This window comes from Chlamydotis macqueenii, chromosome 4 (genome assembly GCF_036417535.1).
Source record: "Chlamydotis macqueenii isolate bChlMac1 chromosome 4, bChlMac1.mat, whole genome shotgun sequence".
NCBI lineage: Eukaryota > Metazoa > Chordata > Aves > Otidiformes > Otididae > Chlamydotis > Chlamydotis macqueenii.
In genome coordinates this window covers 68,074,758-68,089,882 of record NC_141559.1, presented here as the reverse complement: position 1 = coordinate 68,089,882, position 15,125 = coordinate 68,074,758, and the positions used below count along the sequence as shown (strand labels likewise).

General features: G+C 35.5%; 1 protein-coding gene across 2 annotated transcripts in view; it reads right to left on the bottom strand.

Moving 5' to 3' along the window:
• Positions 1-1,252: 1,252 nt before the first annotated feature.
• The window catches only part of TAPT1 (transmembrane anterior posterior transformation 1), a 56,811-nt gene continuing 42,938 nt past the window's right edge, over positions 1,253-15,125 (bottom strand). For both annotated transcript variants that reach the window (XM_086747053.1, XM_086747054.1), the window contains 6 exons: positions 14,407-14,516; positions 12,796-12,855; positions 11,346-11,414; positions 9,673-9,749; positions 6,071-6,231; positions 1,253-3,394 (listed from right to left, as the gene is read on the bottom strand). In XM_086747053.1, coding sequence (XP_086603179.1) covers positions 3,165-3,394; positions 6,071-6,231; positions 9,673-9,749; positions 11,346-11,414; positions 12,796-12,855; positions 14,407-14,516 — 707 coding nt within the window. In that variant the 3' untranslated portion in view covers positions 1,253-3,164. The remainder of the gene's footprint in view (positions 3,395-6,070; positions 6,232-9,672; positions 9,750-11,345; positions 11,415-12,795; positions 12,856-14,406; positions 14,517-15,125) is intronic.

Here is a 15,125-nt window from a genome sequence, read left to right as displayed (position 1 = left end):
TTAACAGTGCACTTGTGATTGTAAAACTACTTTGCTTAAGGGGAAATTCTGCTTGGCTGATGAACATCTGAAAGGCTTCAAAAGATTAATGAAATAATCTTATGGAAAACATGGTTGTTCCTTAATGCTCCCATAATGAATAACAATAATTATGAATACACACTGTACTCAGTGTGTGCTTTTGGAATTAATTTGGCATCTGTGACTAGCTGAAATATCACTGCTTGCATCAAAACTGTCTAGGTTTCGGTTTTGGAGGGATTTATTAATTGAAGAACTCAATTTATCCACTGCTTAACCTCTGATGCTTTTATTTATTTCACTGTTAAGATAACAGCTTTTCAATAAAACCTAAAGAAATAAAGAACTGCATCATTAGATGACAAATTTGGTCTTGCTGAAGGGTTTTTTTGTTGTTGTTGTTGGTTTTCTTTTTGGTGGTTTGTTCCCATGCCCACTGCAGCCACCTCTGGAGTTCTGAGGACCACCCAAGGTCAGAGATGAAGCTGTGCACTTTCATTAAAGGTGCGCTGCTAGATAGTCAAGGAATCCCCATTAACCACAAACAAGAACATGAGAACAACTAGAGAACTTGGAGCAAGAGAAAACATGAAATTTCATGCCCAGTTGGGCCCCTGACAGACTCCCAGTGTTTAACAGGAAGTGTTGCATTCACGGTGCCTCAAGTTTGAATTATTTTGATTCAAAAGTCAACAAAGTTCTGCCTACACAACAAAGAGATGTAACAGCCACATCCCAAAGCCACAATTAAAATGTAAAAACAAAGCAACAAAGGCTCCCAGTCTCAAGATGAAGATCTGGGCCAGGACATGGACTTAAGAGCAGTTAGCCATCACCCTTCCGCTGCTACTGTCACCTGCTCCATAAAGGCTTTGCCTCAGCTTACACTGCTGTCACATTTGGCTTTGCTGTCTAGGTGTAAGTAGTCCAATTGCAGGAACTGACTACATAATCACAACTTCCTTAAGACATAATAGTTTTTCATTTACATGGGTTTTGCCTTTAAAAACAAATTAATAGTAGGTTGGCATCAATACCTTCTTCCTACAAGTGGTAGTAACCAACTGCTACAGAAATAAATTGGAAGTAAAGCCACTGATAACCCAGTTCTAATGTACATTTGTGTTCCACATTTGCAAGAATCTTACTTTACGGAAATCAGAATTTAATGCAGGAAATACATTGCAAGTTCGCCGACTCCGAATATAAGAAAGAAATCTCGACACTGTACTTTTCCTTTTTTAAACAAATATTACAAAATTGAATTTTTATTGAGTTTCACACAAGATGCACTTATAAAATTGATACAGAATGTCATTCAACAGAAAAAAAAATGAAAGCAATTCCAAGCTTCCTTTAGCAACTGCTAAATAATTCAAAAATAAGATATAGCAAATTGACAGATAAACTGAATTTCAATGTGTGAACATCTCCAATTAGTATAAAATACATCAAAAATTAAAGAATTTCAGATTTTTCCCGAGCACAAGTCCTCCTCTTTTTACTCTCATCCCTGAACTGTAACCACAGATTTTGGCCATTACTCCAGCTACTCTTGATGGGAGAGGAGAGGCTGAAAGACTGCAGCAAGAAGTTCCCACCAGAGCAGACCACACTAACGGATATGGCAAAGCAATCTCATTACCAAGTCTGCTCAGATACGCAACAACTCTGTCCAACTGATCCATTTGCTGTATTACTGTAGCCCTGCAAGTTTCAGGGATTAGCATATACATTAAACTTTCACATGTTCATAAACCAAATAAACTTTGGCTTTCCCACTCTGATAAATTATGAAATTAGCAAAAAGCAAATTTTGTCTTAATTTGTTCAGCACTGAAGTACTTTTACGATACCATCACTTGGAAAGTGAAACTGGTGCTTACTTAAATGAAAGGCATTTGAAGTTTATGCTCTCTTTTAACAACAATATACAAAGAACTCATCATTAACTATTGGGTCTCTTCTGATACAAGTCTCCAGCCTAAGTTTTAAGCTCAAATTTATTCCATTCATTGTCTGAGGATTCCAAATCATCTTTCATCAATTCTCTCACAACTGCATCTCACACCAGAAATTAAGATGCACTGTAATGCTGAAATCCTCTTTACAGATCTAGTCCATCTATTTAAGGTTGGCTAAAACCAATCAATTAAAATGGATAATTCTGATTTGATTGTCAGTATGAGCTTTTATATGCATGTTCTCAGGCAAGTTAATACACACATGTCACTCTTATCAGAGTTAAAGTGCAGTGTAAGATTCTTTTCTGCTGCAGTAATGTCGTACATACAGTTCCAACAAAATTGTTTCTTGCTGCAATTAACACTGCCTTTCCTCAACATACAGAAGTGCCCCTTTATTATTTTTTTCCTACAGCAACAAAAAATCCTCAGCTTTTAAAAACAATTTTATAAATAATTTGCCTTGCAGGACACACAACACACAAAATGATTATGCTTCATATTTGCCCAGTTAAGCAGAACCTTCATGACTGTGATCTTTCCTTGGTGTTTAGTATTTAGATAAAATAGTATGCAGTAAGTCATTCATTTAAAGGCAAAATTTTATTCTGATTACAAGATTTTCAAGATACAACTTGAAAAGATTTTTGTTGACAGGAATAACTACCTTGACTTACTGTTTTATGTACCAATGCTTTATGCATTTGTTGATACAAGCACAAGTTTGGATTCTTGCAGATGTTTAACAGAACAAGGTAACTGGAAAGGCAAGCTTCCGGTCAAGTTGTCATAGATTTCCAGGAATATCCTTACACTGGAGGAACCTTCATGAAAAGTAGTCTGTTCTGGAAGCATGGTTTCATAATGCAGAACAGGATTATGCTTTTTTCCCAGTCTGTTTTCCAGAAAAGTGATACTGCAGCTCTGCCACCAGGCTAGAGACTCATGATCCATCACATTTTCCAAGAGGCAAATTAAAGATCACTTACTTGACCTGACCACAACCAAGCCAAGTTACTTCTAGAAAGAAATTAATATTTTTTTGCCATTAATAATTTAAGTTTTTAAATAAATATTTATGTGCCTTTTTTGGCAACAGTCCACTCTGGTAGCATCTGCTGTCCCAACAGCTCAGTATCCTTAGCACATTGATTAAAAAACAAAACAAAACAAAAAAACTTAGTCAATTCTGTTTCCACAAATAGTAAACCTGTCTATCTCCAACAAGTCTTTCTTTGAAGACCTATGTTTTAATTCAGAACTGTCTTGGCTTATATCTTTTTCTTCTCCATCAGGAGTTGTCAGAAATTGATCAGAATTGCTTGTTACAAGTAAAGATGGCATATTCTCCTTCTGATGCACAGGTTGATTGGTAACTGACGTAGATCCATTTTCATCTGTGGAAATTCCTGTTGGAACAGAAGACAAATACAAAGATAATAATGAATTTAACACAGACATACTGATGCATCTATAACATCCAGATTCATCCAAGGCTGTCCTGAAAGACTGTGCTGCGTTAAATGAGCTGAAGCAATAGAATGCTCTGTGGAAGCCACTATCTCTTCTTAGTTTTACCATAAGAAATTTCCTTTTCTAATTTGATAGAATAATAGAAAATTAATTCTACAGAAGTTCAGATAGGGAGCAAGAGCATAGGCAGCATATGTTAGGACATACACTGCATTCTTCTGGTTTACATACTCATATTTGTTGGCTTAGGCAAGAAGATTTTTGACAGTCATTGTGTGAATCACAAAAATATTTTCTACTGAAATTAAGAAAAGGAATATCTGAAGCGGGAACTAGATGTGCAATAAATCTGGCTTCTCTAGGGATAGCTAATAAATAACTCATGCACTGCTACACACATAAATAGCACTGGCTTCTCAAGTAGTGCTATTCTAAAGCATCTTCTATCAAAGACATCTATATTTATTCCTGCCTCTAACTTCAGTGGAGTTGAACCAAAGATACTTCAAAGTTATATCCACGTATTGTTTCCACATTTTGTAAAAACTTTCAAATAATTAAAATGTACAAACAAATGACATGGAAATATTTTTTAATTTACTATCTTTTCGTAAAGACTGAGTTATTGTTTCTAAGGGAATATGAAAAAAATCTGACTAACGGGCAGAGTACTGCAGACCAGCCCAAGGGAACACTATTTGTCAGAATGGCAGCACTATCCAAATTACTACAACTTTTTTTCTGTATAGCATCTCTTCACAATATACCATCTACTACTTGAAGGTACATGGATTACTCTCTACACTCTCACGCAAGTCAAAGGTACTAAACTTGCATCAAGAAAAGAGACAGGTAATACTAATTGCAGAACTTTGTTACAAGGGTAAGTATTTTCTAACCCAGCAGCTTCCAGAAAAGCTGGTCAGCCTGTAAATGATTAGCAGCAATGAGAACTTCCATCCTTCAAGAGCAAGTATGAAACTTTATCCGTAAAAATTTTAAACTGTTTCCGGACGAGGTGGAAACTCTTAGGAAAATAAACTGACTTACATTATAAGTTGATAGAAAGTAGACCAGATTAATTCCCTCGCCCTCATTCCAGCAAGAGTTGGGTCGAGAGACTGTATTGAAAAAACCTGAGAAGTGGTGCACAGGGCTTAACCAACATCACAGAGCCCAGCAGTAATAATGCAGACACACAGAAGCTGGGGAAGGTAAAATCATTCATTCACTGAAGCCTCTAGTAAATAAAGAGCTGTTAAAACGTATAAAAACTCCTAAAAAACTGTTAAAAATTGAGCTTTTTCATCACCAATCGAAGCTAAAAATATTCTAAATAAAATCAGCAAAAGCTTACTGATTGTTACTTTTCAATCAAAATCTTTCCATTTGAGGAAATAAGCATCTTTGCTGACTGACCTGGTAAAATTGCTGCTGCTTCAGCTAAAAATAGTCTTCAGGATTTATTTATTGTGAGTAAGTTTAAGGGTCAATCTAAGTAAGTATGACTTACTAAGTCTTGTATCCAAGTGTAGTATTAGAACGTTTAATTAAAACGTTATCATTATGACAGTCGCCTAACAAAATGCAGAAGACATTCAGACCAATTCATACTACATTCTTTCACGATGAAACTAAAGCAACTCTATGAATTTAAGCTATTTAAAAATAAATGTCGGCACCAAGTTTCTGCCAGATGTGATTTGACACAGGTGAGATATAGAGATTTATGATTGAAACACTGACAGATTCCTAACTCTACTACTGCTGGCGAGACACTACGACGACTAATAAGCGCTTTATGCTTCAAGCTGTTCAAGTCTTTGGCAAGCGATAGAGTGAACACTATAAAAGCCTCACTGTTAAGTTCTCTAGGGCTCTCATTGAGCTCTTCACAGAGGAAGATATACAATCCAATTCAGTTGGTTTGAACAATGAAGGCTTCTGTTTCCTTTTATAATGTGCCACAGGAATATAAAAATGCCTCACTCCAATTATACACTAACTGCTAATGCTGAGGATCTCTACAGGAAAACCACACTGCACAGACTTAAAATGAAGCAAGTAGAGATCAGCTGAAATTCCTATTCAGATTTCATAAAACTTTTCATTAATGCGTTAATGACAACTACAAGTAATTATACCTATTGTGTGCCATGTTTTACATTAATTTCCACAAGAAATGCACAGATTGCTTCCTTATTAAACTTCAGCACTGCCAGAGATGACGTGCAAATATTTACTTATTTGTGTAAAGCAGAGAGGGTTGGACTAGATGATCCTTAAAGGTCCCCTCCAACTCAAACCATTCTATAATTATGATTTTCAAACAAAAGTGTGCCACTGTTCTGATGTTTCTATCATCTCCACACACCAGGGTGGGATCTTATCAGAGAGATGAGTATTTATAAGCAAAAGAAGATGCATGAACTAAAAGCAATGAATCCTGTTACATTTGCAGACTTGTATTCACAGCTGTGATACGCTACAATTAAGGTTCAGCAACAGGGTTACTGTGCAGCGAACAACGTCATACATCTGGTTTAATATTAAATTCAGTCTGAAAGCAATTTTCCTTACAGTTGAAAACAAAACGAGGTAGTTAGCCTTACCTTGGCTAGATTTAAACAGGCTTTGCTGTTTGCCAGTCGGCTTCCCTGGGGTGGCAGTCGGGACAGGATTGAATAATTTCTCTTCCATTTTTGCCTCCTTTACATATTGACATGATTTCCCCAGCAATACAATACTGTTAAGGACTTTTAGAGATATTAATCTGAAAAAACAAAAGCATTCGTTTAGATATTTGCATCAGGATATTAAAATAATTGCATATTATTCATATTGCAATTATTCATATTAAAATAATTGCATATGGTTACTGCTGTCTTGGAAGGATTAGATAACAAATTTAATCCCTTCAATAGCAAGATCAAAAGGTAATTTCCTTTTCCTAACAATTTGTTTCAGATTCAACGCTTAATTTTTTTTTTTTTTCCCAGAAGGCATCTAGAGAAAAACAAAGTTTTATCATAGTTTAACAAAAAGACTACAAGGACAGTTAAGGAGCCATTTAATAAATCAAATATTTAAACATAAAACTAAAAAGGGTCCTCAACAGTGCAAGTCCAAATTAAATGCACTACTGTTAAAATTGTAATCTTACGTGTGGCCAGATAGCAGACCCACCAGGATCACTAGTGGACTTTGAACCACAAGAAAGCAAGTATCTAGCTTTCACAAATTACAAGCTAATCATAAAAAGTCCTTTTTCATGTTACAAAAGACGGTCCATAAAAACACAATAAATCCAAAGAGGCAGCACTGCATTACCATCACAGCACAGTCCAGTTGATGGCAGATTCCTTTTCTATTATCACTAACTTGCAGCACAAACTTCAGCAAATCATTGAATTATACCTGTCTTCTAATCTGAGGAACAGGAAGGTCTCATCTACCATCAAGTGCTTTTAGATTTACAACTCAAATAAGCTTTGTAAAATCTAAGTTCCGTTACTAGTATTGCACGACACACAGACCAGTGTCCACTCCAGAGGTGAAAGCAGAGGTGAAGCAAGCGAAGGCTCAATACAGAACAACAAGGAAATAATGATAAATTCTCTGTGGGATGAATATAAACATTCTCCATGCAAATCAACCTAGGTAAGAAAAATGAACTAAATGAAGACTCTAAATTGATTCTCCACTCTCTGAAAATCTGTTTATTATGCACGTCACTAACAAACTAAAAAGAAGTCCTGAAGTGAACATTCACACATTAAAATCCATGGAGCGGGTCTAACTGCTTAATCGTGAAGTGACCCAAGCACACTTCAGCAGCAGGTTGACCATCTCACAGCATTACTGTCATCAGAATTTGTCAAACAGAAGAACAAAGTACACTACAGTTTTAGGGGAATTTCATGCAATACATTTACTTGTAGAAGAAATTTACAGAAATAGAAGAACGAGCAGAGCAGACCACTTTTAGTACTCAGAAGAAACTGACATTTTAGTATCCAAGCAACCACAAAGAAGGTATTGTTTTATGAAAGTTGAAAGCCATGATTCTCTACAATTTTATTAGGTTATCGGGACAAATTTTGTTTCTCAGAGTTGAGAAGCTCTCCTCCATTCTTAATAAGTTTTAGAGTTTTTTTTTTTTTTCCTCCACTTTTTATGTAACATGCTTTTGTTCTGAGAATACGTGTTTACAGCATGATTTGACTCTGATTTAATGAAATAAGTTGAAAAGGCCATAAATCAACACTTTACTGTATCAGTTGCAGCTGCTCATGGAAAATTATGCAAGAGTTTCTAGCGATTCTCCTTTATTCTTTTCTGCCAGTCCACCCCAGGCTCAAATTTCTAACAACAATGTAAGTTTGCAGTTGTTCAAAATCCTGGAAGAAGAAAACTCACGTTTCACATGCTGGGCAAGACTCTCCAATAGTATAACTTACAGTAGCACATTTGTTAAATATCAATACAAAACAATGTCCTCCACATTACAGTCTCACTCCTTTGCCCAGTTAACTGTTTCAGATTTTATCACATTGTTTCTCACATGTCTATACAATACCAATCTGATGAAAAGCTGAATTTTATAATCAGAACACAAATTACTTGAAAGACGCAAGAGGTGAGCTAGCTCCAAAAATGCGATTGTGGCAGAAGTAAAAAACTGTTCTCACTTTTTAATAAGGACAAAATAAATGAAAATTTATTTCCTCTTTTGACCTATGCCTTCAAAGAACAGCCTTTAATCATTCATGTTAATCACATTACTTCTTTGTGCCCTCCATCCTCCAAGCCACAGAGACGGGGCAAAATCCAGGACTGGACTGCAGCACTGGAATGGTAGACACGGGGAAATATTACATATATTGGGAAAATGGAAAAAAACACTGAGGTGAATGAAGGTGCTGAGCTTGGTATACCACAGCTTGAATGTGATGATCAGGGGCTAGTGCTTTTAATTATAAGGACCTGGCTTTAGGGAGAACATTGGCACAGCACGTGGTACGCTGGTGAAGAAATCAGAGTATGGTGCAGAGGAATACAGGTAACATTTTAACATTTGGCCTATATGCAGTATCTGAAAGCCCTGGTTATCTGACACTAAAGAGATGTGTTGCTACACTGATGCAGACCAGACACATCAGATCAAGGCCGCATAGGTAAGAGTCTATCTGGTCACTAAAACTATACAGTAATCCCATTCTTTTCATAAGGTATTGTAAACCAGCAGCATCCTCTCTTCCAGTGTACCTGCTGAACCACTGCCCCAGAAGTCTTTTACTTCCCAGGTCCTGCTGCTTTCAGTTACAAACACAACTTGGTAGGGCACTGGAAGAGATACCCCCACAATACTCTAGGCAGGTTCTCTGTGCTGCAGCAATTTCAATCACTTAATTCTTTATGATCAATGTTAGGAGCACTCCAACATCCATCAGTACTGAGAGACAACAAACACTGACACAGTTCATTATGCAGCTTTCCTTGAAACTGGTCATTCCCATATAGTCTACAGCAAGTGCCTCAAGACAGGCAAACTAGATTGGATTTAAACTACAACTAAATGCATCTCAGATGTACGCATCAACTGGTGAGAAGTTAAAAATTAACACAAGTATAAACCGACAATGCAGTGAACGGATACTGGCAAATCATCAGTTTTGGAAGATTAGGATATTATATTCCTTAACTAAGATTACTTACTGACTCCACCCTTCGCAGAAAGGCAAGCCTTGTATTTACTTTTCTTTTTTTTTCATATAGCAGCTTCCTAACATGAAGAAACCTCACATTTAACTACCAGAGAGAAGAATTCATGATCTCCTCAGACCACTTAAACTGCTTATTTTTGTTGGCATACTGAATCTTTAGTTCTTTCCACAGAAAGTTTCATTCCTTAGAATTCAATTTCCGCTCTTATGCAGAGGTATGGTGCTTGTCTGTCATAAATTCTTTCAGTTTTCCGTTTATTTTCATTACTGAAGTTACTTATTGAGGGCAATAATACCCCAATGGAGCTACAGTACACTTAGGGACCAATCTGCATTCTCAATTTCAGTCTATGATAAGTGTTTTACAGTTATGTTGCACCGAACATAAACTGTATTTACACTTAACCTAGAAGTATCAACAGAAACTTTTTTTTCACATATCTGATCAAATAATGGTAAAGACTTTTCAATTATGTGCATTTACTTACCCACAGTAGAACAGCACAACACAAACATAAGCTAAGACTCCTTGTACTTTTATCGAGCTTGTTACGACTCTGATGAGCTGTTTTAAGGATAAAAGTTAAACAGTTAAAACATACAGCACACAACTATGAATATACTATTTTAACAGACATTTCTTATTGGGTAAATTCAAGACAAAAGTAGAAACATTTACATTAATAGTAATTTATTCTAATACTCCCCTTGGTAGTGCTAACTATTCACAATTTTGGTTTGAATAAATATTATACTAGCACCTACTTGCACCTTTGCCAAAACTATAGTCTGATAATGTTTCCTTCACCACTGACTACTGAGGAAAATAACAGGTGAAAAAAAACACTCCGCAAAAGTCAAGGGCTGGAAGCTGAGTTAACAATTTTTGAAGAAAATGTCAAGAGATGCTGATGCAGTAAAACAGAATCAGTGCTTCGCACTACGCTAACAGTTTGAATACAAAATTGCTCTGTGGACTAGGCATACGAATCCCAAGTTTCAGTAACAAATGATCCTGAAATCTCTGTTTTACATCAGTATTTCACAGTTAGGGTTCCAAGTCAGCAAAGCACTTCAGCTTGTTTTAAACTTACTAGTATGCAGGATATCATACCAGAACACAATTAACTTGAAAAAAGCACTTGAATAGAACTCCCACTGGACGTACTTTACTTAGTTATAAAAGAAATCATTATTATGATCACAGTTGTTTTCGGTTTGGCAGCTTTTTCATTTGGTTGATTGGTTGAAGTTTTTTTTGTTTGGTTTGGATTTGTGGTGGGGTTTTTTTTTTTTGTTTTTCCCCAGTCCTGGATCAAAACTAGGCAAAACCTGTCAATAGTATTTTTCCCCATTTCTATGGGAATATTGCATTTAAAAGTTAATTCATACTGATAATCTTCCAGAAAAATTATGAATTAGCATCTTTGCCGGCAAAGTAAGGACACATTCCCAGTATTAGGGTAACTATTGCTTTTGTGTCTACATGTGTGTATGGGGAAAGTCAGAGCAGCTATTTATAGAAAACATTCTGCAATAGTTAATTCAGAACAGACAGCACGGGGACACAATTCCAGTTATGAAGTGATTAATTTTATAGCAGCACTGTCCATGCAACAGGGTCAACTATTTCAGAATCATGTATTCTGCAACAACTCAGAAGCTCAGTGCCTCTTATAAAAGAAAACAGTCATTAAGCATACCATGACAGGGACAACCACAAGGACTCCTATAAACAACCAAAAATAACTAGTACACTACTGCTAACCTTCTGGCAACCAGCTGCTTTGACTATTCTGAATGAATGAACAGGATAAATTGCCAAAAGGAATGAACAGGATAATTGCCAAAAGGAATAAATGTTTAATAAGCTCAGATGTAGTTTGATTCCACTGCTATAATTCAAGTGCTTATAAATTCTATAAAATTAATATATTTTCAAATTTCTATGAAAGGCTGATAAAAAGTAGCATTAGTGAAATCACAATTAGCATGTGATATAGTTTATACTGAATGTTAAATAAACCTTGAAGCATCATTTCAGTTACGTAAGGTGATCGTTTCATCCTCAAAATATCAAAATGAGCTAGCTATCTCACAGGCATATATTCTCAAAGTGAGATCTTATTGACAGAAAACTGACAGGAAGGACACAACTTACTAAAACAGCTAGTGGAAGAGGAATGAAACCCATTCTTCTGGAAACCGAATCACTATAATCTGTATATGCCTAGAAAAAAAAAAAAATAAAAAAGAGGAAAAATAATAGGAGTGAGCTTATTTTAGCTTGGCACACCCTCTAGATAAGAATAAATCTCTGCTGACAAACACTATACTGGTATAAAGTGTACCTATTCACACTACGAAACTGAAATTAAAACATTAAAAATACTACCTGTCAATACTACTACTAATACTACCACGACCAATAAGATTAGTTTCAGTGCTCTAAATAAAGAGTAACTAGAGTACAATGCAAATCTCTAAATCAAGAGCATTTAGGACACTGAATCCAGATGCGCTATGATATCTCACCCATATGTTAACACTAGCTTAGAGACCTTTTTGTATTAATTTGACTTTGATCCTCAAATACCACAAAGAAAAACCCGTAACAGTGATAAAAACAATTATCCATCACACTAGTAGTTTGAAATCATTCTACAAACACCAATAATTAGTCTCAGGATAATAGTGTTAAAATAATTTTGAAAATATGTTTACATTTGAACTCTCAAAACACAACTACTTTGCATGCCAGCTTTCATGCAGTATTCGATGTCATGTCAAAGTTAAGTAGCATCATATGGGCACTGATTTTCCACAGAGGATACTTAGGAAAAGCAATGGAGTTTTCAGAACTAATAAACTGGGTTTTTTTTAAATAATGTGTAATTGAAGGTGTCTAACTTCTTTATGAGGTATAACTATTGCATTCCTAGCAATAGCTATTAAACATGCCCAAGAAAACTCCATAAATTATTATAATAAAGTTAAATTAATAGTTAGAGCACTCATCCAGAGCACTCACTAATAGTTGAGAGATTTATCCAGGAAACGTGTCCAGTAAACTGTCTTCCAAAACCAGTACTAATGAAAAACACAAGCAGTCTCTGTGTTCTGTAAATACCCATGCAACAATACTAAAATGCACAGTACAAACACCCCTATACATCTGTGCATGCTATCTGTGAAAAATAATGTGGATTCCTAATGAATACTGGATTTTTAACGAACATAGTTAAACTAAAGTGGGCAAGAACAGTAATTTTAAATTATCTCAACAACATCTTGTTAAGCTTACTTACTTCCCACATATCTCAAAAATATCAAAGTTGTAACAACCTCCCCTGACTACAAGTGTATTTGGAAGAGACTTCTCAACAATTTATTAGCTGAAGTCTGAACTCACATGAACAACTGGATAAAAATAAGAATATAAATCACAAGGAAACGTTCCTGTTACCTCTTATTATAAAAAACAAGTAGAATTTCAGTGCTGTGTGAGTGTAACAGTTCTGTATGTATTTCTTTAAGCATCTGTTCCAATATCCCCCCTCCATAACAATTATGTTAGTTAGAAAGAAAAATGCCTTTATTTTCTGGCTTACATTTTTCTGCCGACTGCTAACAAGGTCAAATGCAAGACTGGCTCTGTATTCACTGTAGACCTGGAAAAAATCCAGCACATTGGATGAGTGATTAATTTGTTATCACACTTTATAGAAGCAACAGAGACACTAATAAAATACTCCTGTAGAAATATTATAAACACTTATGCATTGGGTGAAGGAGTCAAAGCCAGTTTTTCTGACATTTAATTGCATCCTTCAACAGATGAGCCTATATTTCTGTGATAAAGTAACTTGTGTATATATACAGCTAAGTTTTAGGAATTGAATAAGACTATAAAGCATTTACTCAATTTGAAGATCATCAGAAACACAAAGTAAGAGAAATATGTTCTCTTTTTTCCTACAGTTCACAATTTGTTTTAAGCTACATGACAGGTAGCACTGGGATCAGCACTGAGAGCACTCACTTACATACTAAGTAACCGATCCCATGAAAAAAAACAAATTGTATCAGTAGATGAAACAAGCTATTCTTTCTCTTTAGAACAGTTCTGCATATTAAGACAGAAAAGCACCTATTTTAAGGACATGGCAGAGGAACTCGCACTGCAGGTGTTCAAAACTTCTGAAAAAGTCTGACCTAGCAACTGTAAATCTTTAGAACATCATACAAAAATTACAAAGTTTGTTAAATAAACCTTAAAAAACTGTCACTCACTACCCCCATCCTTCAGCTGTTTCAGCACACTGAAGCACGCTACATTTTTGGCTATCATGACTTCATTATTGGTCTTTTCCACACTCTCTATATGAAAGTAGGGCATGCATAGAAGCCGCTGGCATAGGGAAGCTTATTAAGTACATCTATCAAACTTGTTTCTACCCCACACAATGTTGTTACTTTAAGAGATACTGAAAAAGATAGTACTTCCAAGTTCCGATCTCATTTCCTGAAAAGTGATTTTAATAGTGGAAAAATGCTAACTCATCTCTTCACAAATTTATCAAGTGCATTTGAATTCACACAACACAAGACAAACGGCCAACGTATCATGCAGCACCACGCAAAAAGTAACCTCATCTACTACTTTAAAAGAAGGGTTACATAAAATATATGGTCTAAGAAATTTCAGGAGTGGAAAACTAACATAACCTACTCCATATTAGTGCTCTAGGGACAGTGGAAAAATGTATCTCCGATTTTGGATTCCACCTTTAACATATATGCAAGAATACACATTCAGCAGTCTCACAATATCTGTTCTTCCTAAAGTCTGAATTTTAACCTCCAACCCATTCTGTTAGGAAGAGGTACAAGCTCTGTCTAGACTGTAGAACAAGTAACCTCCTGTCAATTTAACTAGTGATCACTTCACAAAATGATCTGCCAGTTATGTGAATTGTGGTTATCACATGAACTGTTATACACCACTTTCAATAATTTATGGATCTGCAACTGATTTAGAAGCAGAATTGTTCCACCTAGGAAGTATATCATATCAGGAAATTAACAAACGATATCCTGTCTATGAAAAAAACCCAATTTTTAAATTTTCTGCACTAGAATAAAATTCAATATTTCAAAAAATATTTGCAAAATAAACCACAACTTAAAATAACACTTAGCATTTCAAACAGGATACCTACATCTGCTGTGATGTCATTGAATTTTGTTATAAAGGCATGTTTCACAATATCCACCGCAATTTCTGAAGCGACCACCATGCAAACATCTGGGAATAACACCCAAAGATGATCTGAAGATTGGGAATAAAGAAATTAGGCCATTTGATGCCAGTATACGAAACAAAAATTATGACACTTTTGCTCAACAGTGAAAAAATCCTCAAGAGTCTGAAGAGTCTGTACCTTTACAAAACCACTCAGCATGTAGTGTGCAAGTTCTCGCTTATTCCATTGCTGTTCTAAAAAGCTATCAGTAAAAGCTATCGTGTATTAGGATCCAGATTCTAAAGTCTTTACTTCAGAAAGCTTTATCTCTACTAGGAAGGCAGTTTTTGCACACATTATATAGTAGATGTTCAGTATCTATGAGGAACACAGAGAGCACCTGCGGTTTTAGGTACTCAGGGTAAAGTTTAGATAGACTACTAACATTCAATTAAAATACAACACACAAATCGGGGGTCAAAATTATCAAACCAAAGTTTTAATAAAATAAAATCAAAATTTTAATCAATATTTATTTAATATGGTACTAAAATCCTAAGTATAATCAATATTAAACTATGAATGGGAATTTTTACATCATCATTTATCAAATCTCAATCTCACTAGCCTCACAAAATAAAATTCTCTTGGGGATCCTTCATCCTCAAGGTACTCCAAGGAAAGGGAAGGGCTGT